The following is a 27,896-nucleotide window of genomic DNA, read 5'->3' as shown; positions in this document are numbered from 1 at the left end:
GCAGCTAACAAGCTATCGACCAGTGTTACCCTCGCCATCCTTTGGTAGCGAACATCCAAGAGTCCATCTCCGCCTTGGAATGGTCCAGTCATTCAGTGGTGTTTGTGTGGACCCCAGGACACGCCGGAATCCCAGGCAAAGGACTTGCTACCAGGCTGGCCAAACAGGCTATGCGGAAATTGCTCCTGGAGATGGGCATCTCTGAAACTGAGCTGCGTTCTGTCTTAAGCCTCAAGGTTTTTCGGCTTTGGGAGCCGGAGTGGCATAACAGTGTGCACAACAAACTGCATGTCATTAAGGAGACTGTGAATGTGTGGAAGTCTTCCCTGCAGGCTTCTCACAGGGAATCAGTTGTCCTTTGTTGGCTCCACATTGGCAGTATCCACCTCTTGCTGGTTTGCCCACTTTCTGCCGCTCTGCGGCGGACTTTTAACTTTTCCAGCACTCTACCTTTGGTGTTGGGTAATGATGCCTTAACAGCAGCTTTAGTTTTACATTGTAGCCGTGAGGGTGGGTTTTATCGTTTGATCTGAGTTTTAGTGCATGTCCTTTGTCCCTCTGTGTCCTCCACCCTAGGGCTTTTAGGGTGGAGGTTGTAATATGTTGCCGAGTGGCTGGCTTCTCCTTTTTTTACTCTCGTGGTCAGACAGCTGTGGTAATCTGCTTTCTTGTTTTTAATCTCTTCTCCCTGTTTCTTGCGTGTGTCTGTGGTTTTCTTGCCCTGTTTTGTCCATTGTAGTGTTTGTTGACCTTCTGATGTTCTTGTGGTTCTTCCTTTCTCCTGTTATTGTGCTGTAAGTCTTCATTGTTTTCTTCTTTTCCTTGGGTATTGTTCTACACTGAACAAGGGACTGATGAGACCTCTCAGTTTGGTCCCCCTCCCCCCTCTCTTTTAAACCAACCAACAAACCAACTTGGTGAAATATGCTTCTAAATCCTTACATTTGTCCTGTAGCCAATCCTGCTTAGCCATTTTGCACTTCCTGTCAGTCTTTTTAAGCATTTGTATTCCCTTTTGTTTGCTTCATTTGCTGCATTTTTATGTTTTCTCCTTTCATTAGTTAAATTCAACCTCTCTTGTCCTATCCAAGAATTTCTACTAGACCTTTTCTTTTACCTATTTGCTCCTCTTCTGTCCTCACTATTCCATCCCTTAAAGCCACCCTTTATCTTCTACTGTATTCCTTTCCCCTGTTCTAGTCATCTGTTGCCTAATGCTCCCTCTAAAACTCTCAACCTCTGGTTCTTTCAACTTTTTCAGGTCCCATCTCCTTAATTTCCTACATTATTGTGGCCAGAGTCCACATCTGCCTTTGGAAATGATTTACACTTTGAAATCTGGTTCTGAAATCTGCGTCTTGTTATCAGTCTGAAAACATCTGGTGTCTCCAGATCTCTTCCATGTGTACAACTTTCTTTCAAGATTCTTAAACAAAGTGTTAGTGATGATTAAATTATGCTTTGTGCAAAATTGTACCAGTCGGTTTCCTCTTGCATTCCTTACCCCCCAGTCCATATTCACCTACTATTTTTCCTTCTCTTCCATTTTCTACTATCTCATTCTGGTTCCTCAGCTAGTTGGCCTGTAATCTTGTATCACTGTTGTGAGTATGGCCTTCTTGTCTATCCTGGCTATGATAATACATTCACTATGCTGGTCATAGTAGCTTACCCACATTCCTATTTTCTTTTTCATTATTAAATCCACTCCTGTATTACTTCTATTTGACTGTATTTTATCCCTGTTTGACTTCCTGTGTACTGGTAACAAATTTCTCTCTCTCATGCACATGTACATACATATGTACTTGGCAGAATTCTTCTGACTGCTGATTGGAGGCAGTGGAAAAAGTATCCAGATAGTATATCAGTTTGCTCTGGCACATTCAGATTTTTGTTAATGTTGAAATCAAAAGGCACTAATGAATAGGTATCAGTGCTTGAAACATTATGCATTACATAAGATTTCTTTGTTTAAACTTAAATTCACAGTCTTGCTAAGTTCAATTATCAACACCACTATTTATAATAGCCTAAGCAGAATATAAAAATATTAAACCACCTCTTATTTGCTTTGTATGTTGCAGGTGTTGTATGCTAGAAATGGGTTGAGGCTGTCTCCACAGATACGTCAGTGCCAGAGGTCTCTATCAGATGGTGTGGAGGCAGTCTCAAAACCGACCTCTCTTTATGATTTCACAGATGAGGAACAAATGATGAAGGAAACAGGTTAGTTTTTCTAATAAACTATTGTCTTAATTTATGTCTATCAGAAAGCAGAACTTTCTTAAATTCTAAGATCAATATGCAATGTGTATCTAAGAATTGTTTAGTTATGAAGCTCTATTTGAGAAATTTGAAGATTGGTGGTATTGTTGTTGTTGTGGTCTTCAGTCCTGAGACTGGTTTGATGCAGCTCTCCATGCTACTCTATCCTGTGCAAGCTTCTTCATCTCCCAGTATCTACTGCAACCTACATCCTTCTGAATCTGCTTAGTGTATTCATCTCTTGGTCTCCCTCTACGATTTTTACCCTCCACGCTGCCCTCCAGTGCTAAATTTGTGATCCCTTGATGCCTCAAAACATGTCCTACCAACCGATCCCTTCTTCTAGTCAAGTTGTGCCACAAACTTCTCTTCTCCCCAATCCTATTCAATACCTCCTCATTAGTTACGTGATCTACCCACCTTATCTTCAGCATTCTTCTGTAGCACCACATTTCGAAAGCTTATTGGTGGTATAACTTGATGAAATTATTGATAGCACCAGCAAAGACATTCGTCAAGAGGCAGAGCAAGGGTGGTGTATGCAGTTCTATGGTGTTTGTCAGCTGAAATGTCCCATAAAGTATGGCTAGTATTTCCTAAGTCAAAGCCATGGCAACTGTGACAGCTTTTGCAGAAATAGATGTAGTGACCATATCTAGGGATTTGAGGGTGGTTTTTAATACAGGAGTCACACGTCGGTGTGGTCAGCATATTCGGTGCAACTATAGGGAACCCCAATGTGGAAGATGTAAGAAGACTGGAAGCTCAGAGTGGGGATATCAACACAGGTTTCCACAGGAACAAAGTAGATTGACACAGGATGGGATTCACACCCGGACAGTAAACATAAGCAGGAACACTGTGACCTGTGCAGCAGTCCCAGTAGTGTGGTGTAGTGCAGTGCTGGAGATCTGTGTGTGGAATTAGTAGCGGATTAGTGCATGATGGACTTTGTAGGAGGAAGGCTATGTAAGTTTTTTATTGGATACAGGATCACAGATATTTGTGGCTAGTCTGGGTGTATTTGGGATAAGAAATTTGAACCCCACCTCATTGTAAACTGATTGGCACAGGCGGGATAATGTTCATTCATTCATTTTGGCGTTAATGAACTTCTGAGTAGGAAAAAGACTACTGGACTCGTGTGGAAGTAGTTCCTCAAGTTGCAACAGCTATGATTTCATACTAGGACTGGATTTTCTCTGTAAACATCACACTGAAGTCGATCTGGAATGGCACCTGGATGGTATGCAACTCTGTTTAGGTACTACTGCTCAGAATACTGAAATGCCACAAGGCATACCCCAACATCAAGGAAGCCACCAAAATGGTGTGCATGGTCCCTTAGAATTGACTTGCAGGATAATATACTGCAAGGTAAAGGGAAATTAGTCTGGGTAGCCTCAATATGTTGTGTGTAATAGAACCGTTAGTGGGAAATGAAGAACTGGACAAATCAGTGTTTTGTTTGCCATAGTTTATCGTATGTGTAAGAGGTTGATAGAAGCTGGGTAGTGTCTATCAGCATGGATAATTTTGCTTCAATGGAAGTAGAGCTATGATGAGATGCACTGATGGCCAACCTATTAGAGGTACCAGAGGAAGAAGAGATAGATAGGGATATGAATACAGAACAGTATAAGGCAAGACAATCTATGTCTAGCCACACTGTGGGGAAAAGTATCACATTTAGAAGGAAGAGATGGATAAGTTGTTAGATAAATATGGGGAATTGTTTAATTCTTTCGAGCTAGTGCCAGGAAGTCTATAATGTAGCATAAGATTCCCTCTGAGAGTGCAAAAAGATCCATACAGAGTTCCATATTACCTTCTACTGTTATGGAAGAATTTATAAACCAAACTATGTGGTGGGGTTATAGAAGAAAGTACCAGACCTTTAGGAGTGCCATTAGGAATTGTATCTAAGAAAAGCTCAGGCATACCAGTTTTGTTGTGCCTGTTGGCATTTAAATCAATGTACAGTAACAGATGCATACCCAAAGCTGCAGAAGCTTGAGATAAAGTGGGGCAATGTCGTTGTTCTTAAACTGAAAACCATACAACAATTTTTCTGCTAAACTTCATTGCAAATTATTTGATTTGTCCTATATCATTATGTACCCCTGTGCAGTGTATGATTCACAGGACCAATAAATATACAATACAATACAATTGCTGGTGGACACACAAGCAGAACACGAAGCAGAATGTGAAAAACTGTGTGCCTTGTGCACAAATAACTGATCATAGCCAACAGCAGAGTCGTGGCAACTGTTTCAAATAATGGTAATGAATATTCTTTGACCCTTCACACAAATACCAATGGGGAATAGGCATGTTTTAACCATTATTCGTCACTTTTTGCATTATGTATCTGATTGCTGTGACAAATTGACTAGCGGAGACAGTAGTGCAGGTAATGGTTAACCAATGAATCTTGAATTTTGGCATTCTGGAAACCTTGATAACTGATCAGAATACTAATTTTATGTCTTTATGAAGCAGTTATGTTGGCTCTTCAGGGATTCAGAAGTTGAGGACAAGGGCACTGCATCCGCAAGTCAATGAGAGAACAGAGTGAGTGTACAGGACAAAACAGAATGTTAAGTAATTATGTGAACAGTCACCATAGTGACTGGGACATTCTACTGCCATATGTTGAGCGGCTTACAACTCGAACATGCATCTGATTATGGGATTGTCGGCCTGTGATGATGTCTGTAGTTTGAAGATGCCTCCCCCCTTGGAGTTATGTAAACTGCCCCTGGGTGAGGATGTTTCAGCTATCCAGAATTTTCCATTGTTTTAAGGGGCAAATGGCAGCAGGTGCGGAACACAAATGCCAAAGCCCTAGAGAGGCAAGAAGGTGCACAGAAAGGGAAAACCAAGCTGCCTTCATGCCTCGCAGTGGGTGATTTTAATCAGCCCATGTTTCGAAAAGTAAAACGAAGAAATTCATTATGTGATACTAGGGTTTCAATCACACAATTGAAGTGATGTCCCTGGTCAGTGTTAAGAGTACAGCTCCTGACTCGTACTACTGGAGTTCATCCATTTAAGGGCACCCCTGAAGTTCTGCCTCAGTTGCTGTCAGCTCTTGCCAAAGGGAGAAGGAAGTGGTAAGATCCAGTGAAATTAGCAAATTTCCACTGTGGTTACATCTACCTACCTGCACACCCCAAGGTCACAAGGCATTCTAACTGAGGATGCCCCTAATGTGTAAAGAGTGCTGGTTTTAGTGCTACATAATCCACTGCTTCTAGTCTTGGGACTGCTACGGTACTGAGCTGAACGAATCACGGTATGCCCTATTAAGTTGATTTGTACCATTTAATGGTCGTTGTGAGCTCATCATGCAAGTGCTCATTGCCATAATTGCACTGCTGGCTGTAATCAGCTAGTGCAGCCATTACCAAAACCCAGGATGGTTTGGCAGCATTGTAACAAGTGGAGTACCTGACACAGGCATGGACATGTCAACAAGCCTGCCCTGATGCGTATAAATAGTGGCCATCCACAGACAAGTGGCATTGGATAGTGATTGCAGCAGGCTGTCTTTCCTCATTCGCCATACACTGGAGCTGCTATCTCTGTTCGCCATCCTATGGGACCACTTACTTGGGATGGGTCGAGCTAAGGCCCTCTGTCACAAAGCCGTTGGGCATTTTCAGACGTGAGGCCCGGGTTCATACCCAGATGTCACCACTGCCAATGCGTGCCATGGCAGACCACCAACCTTCATTTCTAGTGGCGTAGCTAGGCCAGAATGTTGCACCAGCACATGATGCAGCTGCACTTCCACCACCCAGGAATGCCGATCAGGCAAGGTCCCACACTTATGTGCCATGCTTGGAACAGCAACCACTGGCATCTTTATGACAATGCATTGCCCACGAAGGTCTATGGGTTCAAAACTCACCACCCAGCCTGCCGGATGCAGGCACAAGACTTCTGTACTAAACTTTTTATTGTAAATCAGTGAATGAATAAATCAGCTGTCTCCAAGCTGTACATGACGGGAAATGCCCACTACAGAATCCGATACCCTACAATAATTTTGGAGATCATTAAACTGATCCCAGGATACTTGTGATATGGCAATGACTTTTTCCCAGGAAATGGATAGTTTTACATCACATTTTATGCTTTTAAATAACATAATATAAAGAACTCAACCCAAAACTATGCATATATCTTTTTGTCTGTAGAAACTAAAAGACTAAGGCTTTCCTCTTTTTCTTGCAGTGGCACGGCTTGCAGCTGAAAAGATAGCACCTCTTGTCAAGAAGATGGATGAAGAACATAAAATAGACCAAAGTGTGCTGGATGCTCTCTTCGAAAATGGGGTTTGTTGCAATTTAAAATTTTAACTGTTATTTGGTAACGTGAAGTGTTGGGAGCTGGTCTTGCAGAATCACAGTAGAGTCTCTATCATCTGGAAACACAGGAAACAAGTTAGATAGTGAGGAGTGACCCTGTGGCTCAGAGGTGTCGGTTGCAAATAGCCTTACTGTCATACTTCTACACCAACATTAAATCAGTAACTATCCTTCAGATGAGTTGTTCGCAACCTGGGTGTAATTACCCCCAAGGAGTAAAATCAAATTTTCTGAGGGGTAAAAACATAATAGTGCAATTATATTTCAGTCGCGAAGCTAAACAATCTGTAAAGATCACTACTATTATCTCTTTTTCGTAAGACTTCCGTGTGTGTGTGTGTGTGTGTGTGTGTGTGTGTGTGTGTGTTTTGACAAAGGCCTTGTTGGCCAAAAGCTTATTTTGTGACATCCTTTTTATTGTGCCTATTTGCCACTTAGGATCACCACTATATGGTGACTTTATGAACAACATTTTCCACACATAGTCCACATACTAAACACACACTTTGTACTTTACATCACATACATATGTTATTAAAATGCCTTTTCAGGGCTGTTGGTAGTTCCCGGAATAGACCAGAAATTGCTTTATTATGCACTTCACAACAATAAAAGAACTAATTGAGAGCTCAAGAGTAACTGTGCTGAGATATCAGAGCCATGGGATAGCGATGTGTGCACACAATACAAATGATGGTACACCTGAACAAGGTGTAAAAGGGCAGCGTATTGGCGGAGCTATCATTTGTACTCGGGTGATTAAAGTGAAAAGGCGTCCGACATGATAATGGTCACATGACGGGAATTTGAATCTGGAATGGTAGTTAGTGCGAGAGGCATAGGTGATCCCATTTCGGAAATCGTTATGGAATTCAGTACTCAGAGATCCATAGTGTCAAGAGTGTGGCGAGAATATCAAATTTCAGGCATTCCCTCTCACCACAGACAACACAGTAGCTGATGGCCTTCACTTAATGACCAAGAGTATAGAGGCATTTGCATAGAGTTGTCAGTGCCAACAGAAAAGCAACAGTGTATGAAACAAACACAGAAATCAATGTGGGATGTACGATGAACATATGCATTTGGACAGTGCACCAAAATTTGGTGTTAATGGGCTGTGGCAGCAGATGACAGAGGCAAGTGCTTCTGCTAACATCATGCCATCGCCTGCAGTGCTTCTCCTTGGCTTGTGACCATAGATGACTGGCCAGCTCAGATGAGCCCTGATTTCATTTGGTAAGAGCTTATGGTAGGGTTTGAGTTTGTTGCAGACGTCACAAAGCCATGGACACAAGTTGTCAAAAACGTACTGTGCGAGCTGGTGGTGACTCCATAACGGTGTGGGCTGTGTTTACACTGGAATGGATTGGTTCCTCTGGTCCAACAGAACTGACCATTGACTGGAAATGGTAATGTTCGGGTACTAGAAGACCATTTGCAGCCATTTGTGAACATGTTCGCAAACAATGATCGAATTTTTATGGATGACAATGCACCCTGTCACCAGGCCACAAATGTTCACGATTGTTTTGAAGTACATTCTGGACAGTTTGAGCAGATGATTTGGCCATCTACACCGGCTTACGTGAATCCCATGGAACATTTATGGGACATAATCAGCAGGTCAGTGGGTGCACAGAATCTTGCCCAGAAAAAACTTTGCACAGTTATGGATGGTTGTAGAGGCAATATGGCTGAATATTTCTGTAGGTGACTTGAGACTTGTTGGTTCCATACCACGTTGAGTAGCTGCACTGCCTTAGTGTATGTAAGACTACCACACTGCAGTAGCACCTGCATGGTCTCAGAAAGGTTGGGAACCACTGCTTTAGATCAATGCAAAGCAATCATCCACCAAATTGCTAATGCCATAAGGTTATTGAGAGAGTATGAAGAATTCAGTCACACATTACAAAGTTGGTTAGCATTCCTGCCTGTAGTAATTGGGGGCCCCAGGTTGAATTCCTGGTCATGTCTTTCTCAACTCAGGGACTGGGTGTTTATGTTGTCATCATCATTTCATCACATATCACATCAAATCTCGGTAATTATTTTTGATAAATTGTTGCTAGACAATGGCATGCTAGCATTTTCAGAGACAAAAAGCCGACTTCTCCAAGTGGAAAAAATTCTCTTTAGTAAAGAATATTGCTTGCCTGACCCCCCCCCCCCCCCCCATGCTCTCGAAGACAAATTGAGAAATGTGGCACTCTTGTTAAGTCAGTTTTTCCAATATGCTAGTATAACTGAAATGTTACCTTCCAATCTAACATATGCCCTGGGTTATGCTACAGGGATTTCATAGTCATTGGCTGCCTCAACTTACAACCAAATACTGTAGTGACCTTTGAGCCTAACCTATACCTTAGGCTGCAGTACAGATCAGTTTCACCACAGCCTGCTTTCCAACAAATGCGCAAAAAAAAAGGGAGAACAAAATAAAAGAATTGATGTTCTGTTCTAGTCATGTTAGCACTTGTATTACATCATATGCCACATCATTCGGAACCCCTCTTGTGATGGTAATATATCGGATCTAATGGTAACAAATAGACCTGACCTCTTTGAGGATGTTCACTTCAAAACTGGTATGTGACCATGACACTGTTGTGGCAACAATGATTACCAAAGTACAAAGGTCAACAAAAACAAACAAAAAGAGATATATGTTCAGTAAATCAGGTAAAAAAAAACTCAGTAGTTTCATATCTCAGTGAGGAACATGAAACTTTCATCCCAGGGTAGGAGCATGATGGCTCAAGTTTGAAAGAATAGCTGCACTGATAGATATGTACCCAGTAGACAAGTTCCTAATGGTAGGGAACCCTATGGTATAGTCACTGTAAAGAAACTTCTAAAGAAACAAAGATTACTGAATAATAAATGTAAAATAAAGCATAGGGCTTTACATGGAGAGATGCTGAATGAAATTTGTGTGACTTGTCACGGTAGCGATGCATGATGCCTTCAATGACTACCATAGCAGAATACTGTCAATTGATCCTGCACAAAAACCAAAGAAATTCTGATCATAGATAAAAGCTGTTAGTGGCACCAACGTTAGTGTCGTTCTCTAGCAAATGGGACAGTAACTGAAATTTAGGGTAGCAAAGCAAAAGCTGAAATGCTTAACTCTGTTTTCACATTTCCTTTTACCCAGGAGATTTTCCCCCAATTTAATTCTTGTACCACTGAAAAGATGAGTGAAATAAGTATTAATGTCAGTTGTGTGAAGAAAAAGCTGAAATTGTTAAAATTTAAAGGAGCTCTATCTGATTCTGTACTGAATTTTCAGCTGAGTTAACCCCTGTTCTAACTATAATCTATCGTAGATCCCTTAACAAAAAACCATTCCCAGTTCTTGGAAAAAAGTGCACGTCACACTCGTCTACAAGAAGTGTGGTAGAAGTGATCCACGAAAGTACCATCCAATATCCTTGATAAATTGAATCTTACAACATATTCTGAGCTCAAACATAATGAGATATCTTGAACAGAATGACCTCTTCAGTGCCAGCCAGCATAGTTTTCGAAAATGTTTATCATGTGAAACACAACTTGCACTTTTCTCACAACATACTGAAAGCTTTGGATCAAGGTAGTCACATAAATTCTTGATTTCTGAAAAGCATTTGACTCAGTACTACACCTTTTCTTATTGTCAAACATTCAATCATATGGGGTATAAAGTGTAATTTTTGATTTAATTGAGGACATTTTGGTAGAGAGGACACAGTATGTTGTTTTGGATGGAGAGTCACCATCAGATGCAGAAGTAACTCCATGTGTGCCCCACGGAAATGTGTTGGGACCCTTGCTATTCATATTGTATATTAATGACCTTGTGGACATGTTAATAGTAACTTCAGACTTTTTGCAGATGATGAAGTTGTCTGTAATGAAGTACTATCTGAAAGAAGCTGCACAAATATTCAGTCAGATCTTGACAAGATTTCAGCTTGGTGCAGAGATTGGCAACTTGCTCTAAATGTTCCGAAATGTAAAATTGTGCACTTCACAAAACAAAAACACACAGTATCCTATGCCTATAATATCAATGAGCCATAGTTCGAATTAGTCAACTCATACAAACACCTGGGTGTAATACTTTGTAGGGATAGGCTTAGTTGTTGGTAAAGCAAGTGGTGGACTTCAGTTTATAGATAGACTACTGGGGACGTGCAGTCAGTCTACAAAGAAGATTGTTTACAAATCACTCGTGCAATCCATTCTAGAATATTGCTAAAGTGTGTTGAACCCATACCAAATAGGACTAACAGGGGATATTGAACATATACAGAGGACAGCACAAATGGTCATAGGTGTGTTTGATCCATGGGAGAGCGCCACAGATATACTGAAGAAACTGAACTGGCAGACTGTTTAAGATAGATGTAAACTTTTCAAAAAAGTCTACTAACATAGTTTCAAGAACTGGCTTTAAATGATAACTCTAGGAATATACAACCACCACTACATATTGTTCACTTAGGGATCGTGAGAACAAAATTAGAATAATTATAGCATGCACAGAGGCAGCCAGACAATCATTCTTGCCATGCTCCATATGTGACTGAAAAGGAAAGAAACCATAATAACTGGTACAACGGAATGTACCCATTGCCATGCACTTCGTGGTGGTTTGCAGAATACAGATGTAGACGTAGATGTAGATAACGTCATGGAATGACCCACATCTGGTACCAGTAGGTTCAGCTGACCCATAATTTTCCTTCTTGGTGAACATCACTTCAAATGTAAAATGAAACTGTGAATAACTCACCACTATTGTTTAAGTTAGGAGAAAAGACTCAAGAAAGGTGAGCATACTTTATAGCATTTGTAGATTAGAGAAAGGTAATGACAGCATTTACTGGAAAACGTTTCGAAGGTATCAGGGACAAAATATAGGTGAAAGGTTATCTGTAATGTGTACGGAAACCAGACTGCAGTTACGAGAGCTGCAGGACATGAAAGGGAAACAGTGATAGAGAAGAGAGTGAGATAGGAGTGTAGTGTATCCCTGATGTTATTCAATGTGTATGTTGAACAAGCATTAAAGGAAATCGAGGAGAAATTTAGAAAAAGAATTATAGCCCAGGGAGAAGAAAAAGTTGTGTGCATTTTGTTGATGAAATTGCAATTCTCTTAGAGTTTGCAAGTGACTGGAAGAGCAGTTTAGAGAAATGGATAGTGTCTTGAAACGAGATCATAAGATGAACTTAAACAAGGGTAATAGAATGTATACAAATGATATCGGGGAGTACAAAGGGAATTAAATTAGGAAAGGAGACACTAAAAGTGGTAGATGAGTTTTGCTGCTTGGGCAGCAAAATAACTTACAATGTCCAAAGTGGGGAGGATATAAATGCAGAATAACAATAGCAAGAAAAGCATTCATTAAAAAGAGTTTTGTTAGCATCAAATATAAATTTAAGTGCTAGGAAATCTTCCTCGAGAGTAGTTGACTCAAATGTAACCTTATTTGAAGTAGAATGTGGACAATAAACAGTGCAGGCGAGAAGAGAATAAAAGCTTTCAAAGAGTGGTTTTACAGAAGAATGGAGAAGATTAGAATGGTAGATCAGATAACTATTAAAGATATACTGATCAAATCATGGAGGAAAAAATGTATTGAACCACAACACCAAAAAGGGGATTAATTGGTACGATATTTCACGAGGCATCAAGAAATCACCAATTTGATAACGGAGGGAAATGTGAAAGTTGTTAATGTTATACTTGTCACCCTAGCTTAAATGCCTCATGGTTAATATTGCAGTGGTTCAAGAGCCAAACCGTAACAAAACTAACATGAAAATTAGAAATAAATGAACTGCAATTACCCCAGAGTACAGATAAAAGTCCCACAGATTGATTGCTATTGGCTGGTTCTTCATGTAGTACACTGCCCCTCGTTACTGGATATGACACCATCTCCTTCCTTTTTATGTGTACGTTACTCAAGGAACTGACTAAATTAATTGTAATTTGAGACTCAGAGCTATAATTCTTCACTTGTACCAGCCCCTATCCCTTTCCATGGCTTCCTGCTCTTGTTCTTGCCTTTACAGATGAGTGTAATTATTGGGCATATGATGAGAGAGAAATAAATTACTCATTATATCTATAATAAATATGTGGAACTTTGAAAAAAATTCCCTTCATTGTTGACTTTTTTTTTTTTTCCAGCTAATGGGAATGGAAATAGAAAGCGAATATGGTGGATCAGGATTGTCCTTTTTTGCAACTATGCTGGCAGTGGAAGAATTGGCAAAAGTTGACCCTTCTGTGTCTGCCTTGGTTGACATACATAACACATTGGTTAATTCACTTATAAAGAAAATTGGCACAAAGGAGCAGAAGGAGAAGTACTTACCACGGCTGGCACAAAACACGGTATAGTATAACATCGACAGACGTTTGTTATCAATATATTATACATGATGCTGTAGCCTGGGAGAAAAAAAGGAAACAAAGTGGTGTTCTCTATAGGATTATTTTGATTTAGTGCAGTAGAGTAACAATTGCAAAACAAATTGCTAACCAGATAAATTGGATTTTTTACATATTTTGATTGTTTACTTTGTAGAATATGACACATCATACCCGCATTATAAAGATGGAAGGAATATCAAGTTTGAACATGCCGTTGGCAAGTTCATTATCATTAGAAATGTATTAAAAATTTGGGTTGAATGAGATCAGGATGAAATAAACTATAGCCTTTTTGAGGCAACCATCTGAGGATTAGGCATAAGTGATTTAGCATGCAAATGTGGAGGGTTGAGTAGAGAGATCAACACTCTTCTCTTGCGTGCAAATCCAGTGCCGTACTCAGTGCCAGGTTTTTTCATCCTATGCTGGACATGTATTAACATGGCTCCTTCCGACCCACAATACACAGTGGGCTATTAAACATTTGCAGCTTTAGAGTCCAAAAATTCAGATCTTGTATTGAAGGCCAGGGGGCTTCATAACATTTTGTAGATATAGTTCCCCTTAAAAAATATGCCTGTGGATTAATCTTTACTTCTGAACTCTTGGCAAGAATGCAAAATTTGTGAAACGTATTCTTTAGAAGATGATTAGCCTCTTATCCAATATTTTAACCTGATGTTGCAAGTAACGGCAGAGAGTACTAAGACATCTCTCATTGCTTATTCTACTTAACCGGTTAGTGATTTTATTATGAATTTCCTAGCTTCAACCAATGTGGACTAAAAAAATTATTCCACAAGCTCCCTGTATGAATTATGCATTTTAACTGTGCAGCTTACCAGCACATTATTTTAATAGTCTTGTCAGTGTAGTGCCCAAACTACTGAAATAAATTGGAGCATTTGTAGAGTAAAATAATCATTAACATTTTCTTAAATATAAATGCAAAAGCAAATCGGCTGTTTTGCAGCATAAACAGAATCCATACAAATTGTTGTTTGTAGCTGTAGCAATGTTTATATCTTTGCAAAGCTAATTTGTTAAAATGGCTGGTATCTTAATACTCTCAATAAATGGAATAGATAGTGTCACAACCAGTGAACATATGAACTTGTGCTGCCAAATGGGCATCATATTCATGGTTTAGTCAATGTCAGTCGTTTTATACTGCAGAAAATAATGTATTTCGAGAAGGTTGCCGATGTCTACCCTCCATGGCGTCTGTGATGTGAGCTGATAAGCCGCCCTTCTGTGTCTTTCCACCAAACTATGTCTGCTTGGATGGCAATGGTATGGACAGTTAAGATGCATGGGATGAGACGTGAAAGTAGTAGAAAATTGTGGGAGACACTTTGGTTCATTTGCTGGGACCTCTCCCACTTGGGAGGTCCTTCCACTAACTACCCCACTGCAGGTGTAGCTCTCAACTTAATGTAAACACGCAGACCTCTATATCTGCAGTCTTTATAAATGGTAATAGCGATCGCTGATTTGGTTAAGTGTCTTGGGAGTCATACTCGATAGACCAACAGTAGCCTCTTTAAGGATATCAAAATAAAAAAAAAGAGAGCAATGCATAGGTTTGGTACACAAAAAAAAAAAAAATTCGGAAATAGCTACTGCAATTGTTCAGTAACTGGTCCACAGTTTAGCCACAGTGGCCAGAACCAGTGATTATGTGTGCGTATTCTCTATTTCGGAAGAAAGCCTTTTAGCGGAAAGCTTAACTGTACAGCAATGGTTTCTTTGTGCCTGTCTGTGACTCAACATATCCTCTATACGAGGTCCAGTCCATGCTGGACTGACATGTTACAAAGTGTGCACATAACTGAAAAATGAAACCATAATAACAACAATTAAAAGTTTACCAAATACTGTTGCAAGATTAGGGAATACAAAAGCTATAAAAGAAAGAAATGAGATTAATGAAGAATCAGAGGTTGACCATAAAGTCTTTGGAATAAAACGGAAAAGAAAACCTTGAAAGTTTGGAGAAAACAATAAAGCCATGGAAAGGGCATCGAAAATGTAGGTGGAAGTCTGTCTTAGATATTTACAAACTTGTACGATTGTAAATTGTAAAGGAGGAGGAGAGTGACAGACAAAGAACAACAGTGAACTTCCTATTGTTCCGTATGAATTAAGTAAATATTTACATGAGAACACAAAACGTATCTTCAACTATAGGCATTTTTAGCTTTGCCTTTGTGGGGAATCTACTATGTTTCTATTGCTTTGTTTTCTACGTATCTTGGTTCATTTGCTGATTGTCTGAAATGGTGTACTGTGTATGTTATGTAGTTTGCCCATAACGTTTAAGAAGTAGTCTGTGACTGCTGATTTGTTATAGTTATGTAATACTGCTGCCAGATATAGTAATAATAAACTGCAGCCACAGGCTGACTGACTACCAGTATAAGTGATCCCCTCCGCCTGTACCAAGTGCCAACAGCCTCTTTGGAGGGTGGATGAGCGGGTATAGGTACAGGACACTCTCCTGCCCTTGTGATTGGAAACTGTCCCTAAAGGTGGGTGAGCCACTAGAAGGCCAACGGCGTAGGATGGAGAAGGAAATGGGAAATCACTCCATTAAAGATCCATCTGGATATCCCAACATTAGCAGTTCATGATACTGGATGCTCCTTCAGCTAAATTCTTCGCAGGTAAAATAATCCCTCACTTGGATCTGTGGAAGAGGACAGCTCAAGGAAATAAATGAGGAAAACACAACAAAGAGAGAAGAATTGGTACCTAGAATATGATAACCTTACTCCAGATTGAGAGATTACAGAAGTTGATAGTGGAGATCGAAAAATTAAATTCAGACATATTAGGTTTAGCAGAAATGAGGTAGCCACTACCTGGAGACCTCAGGAGTGAAAATGATAAGAGTAATCCATTCTGATACAGCAGACAGTAGAGAAGGAGTGGGCATAATCGTACATAAGACACTGGGAAACAGAATAAAGGGATTTTTGCAAATACAGTGAATGACTAATTGTTGTAAGAATTGAAACTATGCTAAAGGAAAATGTGATAGTTAAAGTCTATGTGCCAGCAACAGAAGAGGAAGATGAAGTGGTGAAAAAATGTTATGAGGAGCTAAGTGAGTTGTTAGAGAAAATAAAGGGCAAAGAAAACTATTTTACGTGAAGATTGTAATGCAGCAGTAGGAGAAGGAACAGAAGGAAATACAATTGGTAAATACGAATTGGGATAAATAAATGAAGAGGAGAGTGATTTGTAGAGTTATGCATACGACATAATATGAAAATTCCAGCATTGTCAACGAAGGAGATATGCATGGACAGCCCCAGCAGATGTCCGAAGGGCACAAATAGACTACATACTGGCAACAGAAAGATTCAAGAATCCAGTGAAGGACAGCAGAATGTACCCTGAAGCTGATGTCAACAGCGATCACAAACTAGTTATAATGCACCGTGAACTAAGGTTCAAAAGATTAAAGGTGGAAAAGAGAAAACTGGCAGATATCTAAGTTTAAAGTTGAGTCTACCCAAAATCAGTACATGACACAAACAAATAATACCAATGAGGATACTGCATAACGCAAGAGGGTAGAACAGAAATGGATTACAATAAAGAAATTCATTTTAAACTCGTCAGAAGTGTTATTAGGAAATAACAAACAGGAGACTAGGAAAGAATGGGTAAGTCAGGAAGTCGTAAATATGATAAAGGAAAGAAGACAGTATGAAAACCCAGAGGATGGAGAAGTAATGAACAAGACCTTAAGGAACAAAATTAATAAGAGGACAAAACAAGATAAAGAACAGCATTCAAAGGAAATTTATGAACACACTGACAGGACAAATTGATGTGGCACAAAGGATATAAAATAGTTCTTCGGAACAAGAAAGGTGAAAACAATGAGCATTATGGAAAAGATGGGATAAAGAAATTATAGTGAAACAATGGAAGGAATACCTAGAACGGTGATACAGAGGAAACAGCAGCAATCTGACCGTCCAAAAGGAAGAAGTAGTAGAGCTGGATGAGGGCTCATATTATCAAAGAAGAGTATGAGAAAGTATTACATGACTTATGAGGAAGGAAGGCTCCAGGAGCAAGGAGAACTATTTAAAAAGGAGAACTATTTAAAAAGTTGAGTGATAGATGAAAATGGCACTTTATGACTTATGTGAGTGATATTCACAGGTCTGGAAAGTTACCAGAAGACTTTGTTACATGCATTACCTAAAATACCAGATGCAATGACATGTGAGTAACACCAAACATTGAGCCTGATGTGCCATGTATTGAACAGTCATGAAAATTATTGTCAGTAGAATGGAAAAACAAATAGGACCATTGTCTGAAGACTAAAATGGTTTTAGAAGGTGTGGGATCAAGAAGTGATTTTGGCACTGAGGCAAGTGATAGAAAAACAGTTAAAGGAGGACAAGAGTACAGTCTTAGTATTTGCAGATTTTGAGAAGCATTTGACAATGTCAATTGGAATATATTGTGCAATATCCTTCGCCAATCAAGAATCGGCTGTAGGGAGAGATGACACCTACCAATCAGAGTAGTTCGCTGTGGAAATAAAGAAGAATCAGACAGCATTCAACGGTGCTTATGGCAGGGTTGCTACCTATCCCTATACTTGTTAAATCTGTACATACAGAAGGCAATTGACGGGGTGAGAGGAGTAAACATAGGAGTAATAATTGATGGAGCTAAGGTAGATATGCTGAGACTTGCTGCTGATGTAGCACTAAGTGTAGAATGTTAAGGAGACGTGCAAAAAATCCTGAACATAGTGGATAGAATAATGGAGGAGGAATTCCATATGACAGTAAAAATGTACAAAACAAAAGTTATAGTGTGCAGTAGAAACAAAGAAAGCAAGACTGCAGTAAAGTTGCAAATGAAACAGTGCAGGAAGTAAATGAGTTTAATTACCTGAAAAGTAAAATCATGTGTGATGGAAGAAGCTACAAGAAGGTAGTATGCAGAATTGCCCAGAGCAAGAATGCTTTTAATAAGAAGAAACATGTATTCACTACAAAGAATACAAGCCTTGATGTGAAGCAAAAAATGGTGAAGACCATCATTGCAACATATGGTGAAACTTGGACAATAGGAGTGAGAGAGGAGAGGAGATTTACTGCATTTGAAACATGGTGCTACAGAAGAGTGGTGAATATCAGCTGGAGAGAAATGATCACGGAAGAGGAAGTTTTCATTAGAGTAAGAGAGAAAAGATGCTTCATGAAACACCAAAGAAGAAGGGCTCTGCTGATAGACCATATACTCTGACATTATGGTCTTTTGAAAAGAATAATGGAGGGAGCATTAGAAAGCAGAAATTACAGAGGAAGGACTACTTTTAATAAATAATGGAGGATGTGTATTGTTCTTCATACTATGAGCTGAAGCAGAAGGCAGACAAGAGAGAAGAATGTGGAGCTGCTGCCAGCCAGCCTCACACTTGCTGACTGGTGGGGTGGGGTGGGGGGATCGATCACGGAGTCTTAAATTAATAGTCCATTAGAGATATTGGGACTCTCAGTTTTGTCAGTGTCATTTTGTAAGATACGTATTCTGTATATTCTCCCAATCTTTACTCAGTTAAGAGATTAATTATGTGATACCATAATATCGATTAAATATGGTAAAGGAAAGGCCTAGTAGAATGTGTAATATTGAGTAAATTCACTAATTATAACTTGATCTGAGTGTCTTCAAATGTATTTAATGAATACTACTCAAGATGGGCCATGTGAGATGACAGTGCAGTATCTGTATTCAACAGAATTCTGTCAAAGAAGTAGAACATTTCACTTCAATCTTATTAAATTCCTTTTTATCTGTCTGTTACACTTTGATCACTTTGCAGACTTACCCCTTTGTATTTGACCACAGGTCCTACCACTGGTGGTATGACTGAGAACAGTCGCATGTTGCTCCTGTTTACTGTATTATTCTGTGTTTATTTATTTTGCTGATAATTCATCATTGCAGTTTCAGGTAAGGGATGTTCTGAAATTTGGTTGCTTAAGATACTGGTAAAGGTCGGGCCTGAACCACCACATTTGACATTGTCAACCTCAACAAACAATAGCACTGTAGCCATTATATGCTTTATTTATTCTGCTTTTCATTTTGTTCATTGTTTTCTTTCTTTTCTTTTTTTTTTATTTTGAATGAAGAGACTATTCCCAGTGTATGACTTAGAATACAACCCTCACAACACATAAAGTATTGGTGATCCCTGTGACCATTAAGTCAGATCTGCTTTTGCTGGAGCACAGAACAGGGACATAGGCTGCCAGCCCTCTAAAAGCCTCTGCTCCTCTCTCCTTGGGCAGCTTGAGTTCTCATTTTTTTTAATGCCCCTCCAATTGCCACAGTATGGTATCTGCATTATACTTGTGTTTAAAGTAAATTAGCCATGGGTCAAGGATTACTTGAAAAAGTCAGTCATCTTGAACTCTGAGTCATGAAACCCAGGATAGGTAAAAAATTGTAAGTTTAGGAAAGAGGCAAGGAAACCATGCAACTCTTTTTACCTACTGTATGTCATACATTGTATGATTATGTATGCTAAAGATTAATCAATAGCTGAGTAACTGCTTGTTCTCAGTTTTTCTAAGTTCTTTAAATTTTTGAATTTTCAGTGTTATAATAGGCCAAAGAATTTGTGCTGTTGTTTAAGTGTGTATTTTAAATGGGCTTCAGTATAAGTGTAAGCCACTAATTAATAGCTATGCTTCAATAAGTTTCTAGCTAATAAAGTACATAAGTCTGTTTAATTGCAAAGTAAAACAATACAGGAATGTTTAAATCTTATTTTTATTACTGTATGGTTGAAATATTACACACGACTTGGATAACTGTCCATAAAATCAGCACATTCAAAGTAATCCACATTTCAAAATGTGTTTGTGTTCTTTTATTCAGTATACCATGTTCTCTGTTATTGGCTTGTCTTGATGCAGTTCAGCAATTCTTTTTTTAACAGGTTGGTAGTTTTTGTTTATCGGAGCCACAGTCAGGTTCAGATGCCTTCTCCCTGAAAACAGTTGCCAAAAAAGATGGGTCAGATTATGTAATAAATGGGACAAAAATGTGGATATCTAATTCTGATGTTGCAAAATTCTTCATCTTGATGGCGAATGCGAAACCTGAAGCTGTAAGTATTCTTAGAGCAGTTTTTACTTTTGAAAATAGTGAATTTGTATGAGCACTGACTAGTTAACTTTAATCTGTTTCTTTATATATTCCACAGGGATACAAAGGAATAACTTGTTTCGCTGTTGACGGAGATACGCCTGGCTTAACAGTTGGAAAGAAAGAGAGTAAACTTGGAATCAGGGCATCTGGAACTTGTATGGTACACTTTGACAATGTTAGAGTAAGTGTGTTGGATGTTAGTTCTTCTTTTAAACTGGCCTTTTGCCATCAGAGTAAATTTGTATTTGAAGTTGGATTATCCGTAGTGTGTGAACTAACACTTCAGCTCAAATAACACAAGTTTACAATTGGAATGGGGGGAAGGTGGTTGCTGGTTGCCACACAACATACCTGTGCAGTTTCCACTTGTATACACTTTACAAACAGAAATAAAATAGACTTGTCCAACCAGTTACCTATGTTTTGGGGAGGGTAATGGAGGTAGTTTCAGTGGTGGTGATTGAGTCAAGCTCCACCCGAACAGGCCATGAAGGCCCAGTGGTACTGACCAGCTGCCATACCATCCTCGGCCCACAGGCATCACTGGATGGGGATATGGAGGGGCATGTGGTCAGCACACCACTCTCCTGGCCATATGTCAGTTTATGGGACTGGGGCCGCTACTTCTCGATCGAGGAGCTCCTCAGTTTGTCTCACAAGGGCTGAGTGCAGCCCATGTGCCAACAGTGCTTGGCAGACCGGATGGTCACCCATTCAAGTGCTAGCCGAGCCCGACAGTGCTTAACTTCATTGATCTGATGGGAACTAGTGTTACCATGGCGGCAAGGCCATTGGCACATCTACATCTGCGTAGATATTCCGCAAGCCACTGTACGGTGGGGTATATCAATACTGTAATTACTCATTCAATGAGTGACTCGCCAGATGAATGTTCATTTGTGCACAGTGAATATTGGAAGCAACGCATGGACTCTGTATAATTATTTTTGTCAAGACAACCTTTTTAATATATTTTGAGAATGTACGGAGTATACATACTAATGGGAAAGCTTACAGATCCATACATAATATTACTTGTAAGCAAAGCCAGAGGCTGTGTAGGCTTAGAGGAAGAGTCAGAACACTGCAAAGTTAGAAAAGTAAAGTGACATCAATAGCTCACATTTTTGGCCTGGTAACTCATCTGCCTGTAGAGGAATTAGTGTTATAAATGGGTCTGTTAGTTATTAGTGGCAAAGCTGTATCCAGTGCCACAATTCGTATTACAGATTCAGTGACAAAAGATTTTTCAAGAAAATTGACAATTATTGTGTCGCTTTTATTGATGTTTTATAGTTTCCAGTCCAAAAATCAATCGTGAAGTGAGTGTTGGGAAAGGGAGCTATTAGATTAATATTAAAATGGGTATCAAGTAGCCTGTTTCAAAGTGTTGAACAGGTCATTACATGTCAAGCAGTTTAGAGGTTCCTACAAGCCCATCATGGATTTTGATGAAATCCTCAAAAAAATGTTAAGTCAAACTTTTTATATCTCCGACAGTAACTGCTCATCCTCATCCTCAAAGTATGCTATGTGCTGATGAGGTGAATGGCTGTTGAGGTGAAACAAGTCTCTGGCAGGCAACCTCTGGAGCGTCTGCTGCTCCCCAGTTGTACAAGGCTTCCTCAGGCGTGCAGGACTCTGCCTGGCTTGAAGTTTGTTTTCCTGGCGTTTTGTGGGATCCCTATGGAAAGGTCTCATCAAACAGCTACTCATGACAGGACGGGTGTAGTCAGGTAGTACCTACACCCATCAAAGAGAGCTCGGTTGGTCAGTCCTTCCACGAAGAAATCTCAGAATCATAGTAACAGGGCACTGGTATGCCACAACACTTTCATTGTAATCAAGAGAAAAGGAGGAACCTTTGAGAAGGCCTCCCCCTTTTCTATATTCACAAGGCATTGGATGGTATTGCTGGGTCCATAAAAATTCTCAAATGACTTCATAATGGAACACTTCTAGTTGAAACTGCTAATTCAAACCATGTGTCTAAGCTTCTGGGATGTAAGGCCTTAAGTGACAACATAGTCTAAGCTGAGTTGCATAACAGCATTAACTTTTATAAAGGCAGGGTTACCTGCTCCAATATAATGGAGATGGACCCTGTGGAGTTAAGTGAAGAATGGAGAAATATGGATGTCACGGAAGCGCAGAACTATATGAAGAGTCGACGGCACATTGGAAAAATCTACCATTCAGCACTCCAGAATTACCTGAACATATCCCTGCTGGCTATATCCAACTTGAGGTTCAATGTTCCTAACCCAATGTGGTGCTCAGTGTCGGAGATTTGGCTATACCACTATGGTATGTAATGGGAGGGCTAAATGTGGAAATTGTGGAGACACAGCTCACAAATTGGGCAATTTTCCAAAATGTATAAATTGCTCCAGGGATCACCCACTATGGAGCAGAAAGAGTTATGTTTACAATGAGGAAAAGGAAAATTCAGGAGCTGAAAGTAAAGAGACACATACCGTATGATGAAATTAAAAAATATTTAAAAGCTATGCAACCTCTGGTTTTTGCTACTTCTTTTCATCAGCCCTTAAGGATACAGGGTACTTTTCCGGCTCAATATTATATAAAAATCAACACCTATTTCTTTCAGGCACTGTTTATAATGTATACGTCTTACAGATTTTTTGTTGATATCAGGTAATGCAGCACACTTTCTAAACAAATTAGAAGTATTTTGGATATTTTTGAACCTGCTTAGAGTTATTAAAAAAAATTACAAAGAAATTGATGCATTTTTTTCCAAAATGATTCCTCAAATTGAGGTACCATTTAATCCAACGTTATACACTTGAAGGAGACCAAATTTTTACCAGATATGCATGACACGATGGCCGTGGTACTAGACCTATTTAATTCCACCTATTATGATTATTACAAGGATAAAAAATATCACATCTTACATTTTAATTTTTATAATTTATTTCCTAATGAAAATGTTATTTTTTCTATAATTTAGCTGATTCTGCAATTAAGCTTAGGTCTACTACATAGGTATGGACTGTTGCAAGTTACAGAAAAAAATTAGAGCAATGCTTTATAAACTTTAGGAAAACTAAACTGTGCCTCAGAACGTTCCTGAAGCATAGTCTTCATCCTGAAGCATTTCTTTATCTTCAAGCTTCCTCTTGGTATTCCTTTTAGCTCTTCTTGCTTCTTTGGTAACTTGAAGAGCGAATCTTTCAGCTTCATGAACCTGTTGTCTGTCACATGCAAGCAACTGATCTTCCATATTAGAGCCACGTTTTATGCCTAAATTTCTCAGGACTTCCAACCTTCCTATCACTCAATCATTGAAACATATCATTGCATCTAGTACACGAACTTTAAATGTATTTTGTCCTACAAATACATTCTTGGGTAATCTTTCCCGCATGCAATGGCTGAAACTTTCATTTGTGTTCTGAGTGCCCCCCATGAAGCAAAACAGGGTCACTCAGGTCTATAAAAATTGGTTTTATTTCATTCATAACAGGCTGAGGAGTTTCTTCTAATGCAAGTTTCATATAGGCTTTAGACACAACCGTCAAGGCACCTAAAAGTATTTTTATGTACTTGTTGAATTTACTGGGAGGAGGAGGAAGGAGGTCCATCAAACCACAAAACGTTTGAGCAGCCTTTTTTTCTTTTTCCTATTGCACACATTGCATACACTAACTTCAAATTCACACCATATGAATTATTCACAATGTTTGAAGTCATTTTCGAGGTAGATTTATTGCAGGATCTACACAGAACAACTAATTTTGATGCTAAACCCTTGCTGCTACTTTGTTGTTTAGTTATTTCCAGACATCCTACATCATCACATTGTTTACATTTTACCACTTCCTTTATCAAAGAAGATAAGATGCCAAAACAACAACAACAACAACAACAAATCCGCTACAAAAAGCGTAATTGTGAACACAAAAATTTGAATCACCAGGAAGTGTGCCATGAGGGAGTTTCTTCCCTGAAGAACTGATACATAGGTTACTTTCAACAGTGTCACTTGTTTTGTTTGTGAACTGGTTACCACGGAATTTAATTTTATTGAATTTCTTGGTGCGTAGCATAGTACGTATTTATTGCACACTAAAGGATATGAACTTCCACAAATATATGTAGGGGCAACAAACATTCAGTAACATGTGAACAAACTGCTTCAGTGAAACAAAAGTAAATACTAGCAAAGATAATCATTTACAGACACTAGAAACCTACACTCTTATCAACATATAATGAATCATACATATAATGGCTGGAAACAGTAAGTTCATGGTTCCTTTCGAAATAATACTGTTTTCTGTAATAGAAATAAAGGGGATGTGGCAGCATACATGACTGTAACTTTAAAATTTGGTATATATAGGTTGTTTATCATTTGAAACCCCATCATGTATATAAAGTCATAAAAAACATTTTGATTTTTCCCACCATTTATAAGCAACCTGTATCCTTAAGAAGCCAGTCGCTAACTGTGATGCCTCCATACAAACTTGGACCACAAATTCAACTACGAGCACATGCACTTGTTGGTGTTTCCATGGGGGAAGTGCTACACTTGAACCAGAAATCATTCAGAAGCTGCCAGTGATTGGCTTACAACCTAAGCCAAATACTGCTACCCACCATCATCGGAAGTCTACTAAGCCGTCCCCTCAACCCAAGCAACCAACTCCTCCCATAAGTAAGGAAAAACATCCTTCAAAAAGTAGTTCAAATTTGAAGAAAGTGGCAGTTAAATTTTCGGAATGGTGAGCTTCCTCCTCAGATGGATACTACTCATGAGGATACGGATTTCCAATTGGAAGAACCAGAGAACAGGGCACCAGCTAACACTCCCTTTGGCCTCCTGGGTGAATCACCATCTCCGAGGTAGAAAGACAAGACTAACCATCACTAATCAATGGCTCCCCTAGGGACTTTTGTGTTGCAGTTGAATTTAAATGGATACCAATCACATTTGGAAGAATTACATGTCCTGCTTACAAGAAACTTATTTAAAAGTCACTGATACACATGCATTAAGGGATTACCACCCTTACAGGAAGGACGATATTACTGGAGACAGGGCTAAAGGTGGAATGGCTGTTTTTATTGATGACAGATGCAACTCCTCTCCTGCCCTCTTACCGTGGCTATACAAGCAGTTGCCATAAAAGTTGTAGCACAATGTAACATCACAGTTTGTTCTTCATGTCTTCTAGCTCATGATTCTTTGGATGCAGACGCTCTGGCAGAACTCCAGGCACTCCCACACCCATTCCTCCATGTGGGGAACTTCAGTGCACACAATGTGGTGTGGGGCTCAGCTATCACTTGCCCCAGGGGCGAATTATCGAGTGAGTTGTCCATTATGAGAATGTCTGCCTTTTGAACTTGGGCCAGATGATTACACCTTTCCACAGCTATTGGGTCGTTTTCAGCCGTTGATTTATGTTTTTGCTCCCCAGCTATTGCAGACTCGGTTCAGTGGGAAATGACATCGGATTACATTCTAGTGACCACTTCCCAGTGTGGATACGTCTGTTGACTCTGACAGTGGTTGACAGGAGACCACAAAGATGGATGATTCAAGAGCAAATTGGTTGCTGTACAATCAACAGGCTATTTTTGGACAAAAGGGTTGTGCACAGGATATGGTGGCCTATATCACTTGTGAGATTCAATGGGCACCCGCAGAGCCTATCCCCCAGTCTAGCAACCATCTCAGATGATGGCCTATACCTTGGTAGAATGACAACTGTCAATTGGCAATCAGATAAAGACAAACAGCTCTACAGAACTTCAAACACCATCCAACTACAGAAAACCTTCGTGCCTTCAGATCTGCGGGAGCACATGCAAGGTGAGTGATAAAAGAATGGAAGAGGAACTCCTGGAAGGAATTCACAACTTTCATTCATCGGTCCACTTCCATTGCGCAAGTTTGGAAATCAATAAGGTGGATTACAGGCTAGGGCAGTACACGTCCCTTTATGGCCTTCTCAAGAAATGGGATCTTGGTGGATGTGCCTAAAGACATGGCTCAGGTTTTAACTGAACACTTCCTTACAGTCACTGTCTCATCTAGACAAGCTCCTGTGTTTCAGGTGTTCCATACGACTGGGGAGATAAGGAAGCCCCACTTCTTTTCACATAATGAGGAAGTCTACACCCTTCCATTCTTCATGTGGGAACTGGAATCTGCTCTGTCCACGGCCAAAGACATTGCTCCAGGGCCTGATGAGATTCATTATGCCATGACCCATCATCTGTGCCTGAAGCAAAAGGACAGCTCCTCTCTTGTTTTAATCAGATCTGGTTTGATGGACAGTATCCCACAACTTAGGAGGCAATATTAATTCCATTATGGAAAGCAGGCAAGGACCATAGCGCTCCTAAAAGTTACGGGAGTGTAACCCTTACCAGTTCTATGGATAAGGCTCTTAAACGCATGGTCAACTGCCACCTCGTCTGGCTGCTTGAATCCTGAAGCCACCTGAGCTGCCCCAGTGCTGTTTCAGGCACTACTGTTCCACCCTTGACAGCTTAATTCTATTGGAGACAACAATACAGGAGCCCTTATTATGCTGAAACCATTTGGTTTGTGTGGTTTTTACCTCGAAAAAGTGTATACCACTACTTGGAGGTACAACATCCTTCACCAACTTCATGGACATCTGCCGTTTCTTATCCAATCCAATCCTTCCTCGTGGACTGGCGCTGTGATGCTTTGTCGGACTGCTGTGTTCAAGACATGGGGTTCCCCCATGGCAGTGTAATCAGTGTGGCATTGTGTGCCATTGCTATCAGTGGCATTTCCTCTGCAGTCAAGAGCCCTGCCAAATGCTCTTTGTTTGCAGACGACTTCACAGTCTTCTACTCTTCCTCTGATCTTACAGTGACGACGAGGCAGCTACAGCTGACCATCAGGAGGCTGGAAACCTGTGCCAAGACAACTGGTTTTCGGTGCCCACTAGAAAAGACTATATGTGTCAATTTTAACAGTGTTCATCGAAACTTTAACCAACCAGTGCATATAATGGGGACAATCTTTCACATTTTCAGGAAACTGTGCACCTTTTGGGTTTTTTATTTGACTAGAAATTAACTTGCCTCCCACACATGGAAGACCTATGATTAAAGGTCTGCCAGTCATTGAATATTTTAAAATGCTTTAGGAGAAAAGCATGAGGAGCTGACAGATCCCTTTTCCTGCAGTGTTGTAGGGCATTTGTTGATCACATTTAGATGATGGCAGCGTAGTCTATGAATCAGCCCGTATTTCGTATCTCAAGATGTTAGACTCTGTCCACCATGAGGGCATTCGCATATCGACTGGAGCCTTTCGGAGCAGCCCAGTTCAGAGGCTGGTGAACCGCCACCACCACCACTCTGGTTTGACGACATACCATTTTGGCTTGACAGGCTCTGAAAATCTTAGCGTCACCCTAGTCATTGGCATTTAGTGCAGTGGTCCAACCCAACTTTGAATAGCTGTTCAGGAACTGGCCCCATGCGATAAAGCCGTTCAGGATACATGCTACTGACTGTCTCAAGAATTGGATCTATCAGATCTCTGAATACACAGCCAGGGATGGAACGCATTGCTGCCTTGGT

At 39.9% G+C, this 27,896-nt stretch overlaps 1 protein-coding gene across 1 annotated transcript in view; it reads left to right on the top strand.

The window, feature by feature from the left end:
• The window catches only part of LOC126248345 (short/branched chain specific acyl-CoA dehydrogenase, mitochondrial), a 54,415-nt gene that overhangs the window by 14,888 nt on the left and 11,631 nt on the right, over positions 1-27,896 (top strand). Inside the window, exons 2-6 of the mRNA XM_049949257.1 lie at positions 2,088-2,229; positions 6,514-6,614; positions 12,843-13,049; positions 20,080-20,250; positions 20,347-20,472. Of these exons, the coding sequence (XP_049805214.1) occupies positions 2,088-2,229; positions 6,514-6,614; positions 12,843-13,049; positions 20,080-20,250; positions 20,347-20,472 (747 nt within the window). The remainder of the gene's footprint in view (positions 1-2,087; positions 2,230-6,513; positions 6,615-12,842; positions 13,050-20,079; positions 20,251-20,346; positions 20,473-27,896) is intronic.

Source organism: Schistocerca nitens, chromosome 1 (assembly GCF_023898315.1).
Source record: "Schistocerca nitens isolate TAMUIC-IGC-003100 chromosome 1, iqSchNite1.1, whole genome shotgun sequence".
NCBI lineage: Eukaryota > Metazoa > Arthropoda > Insecta > Orthoptera > Acrididae > Schistocerca > Schistocerca nitens.
Note: the sequence above shows the minus strand (reverse complement) of the source record. Positions and strands in the feature narration are given on the sequence as shown.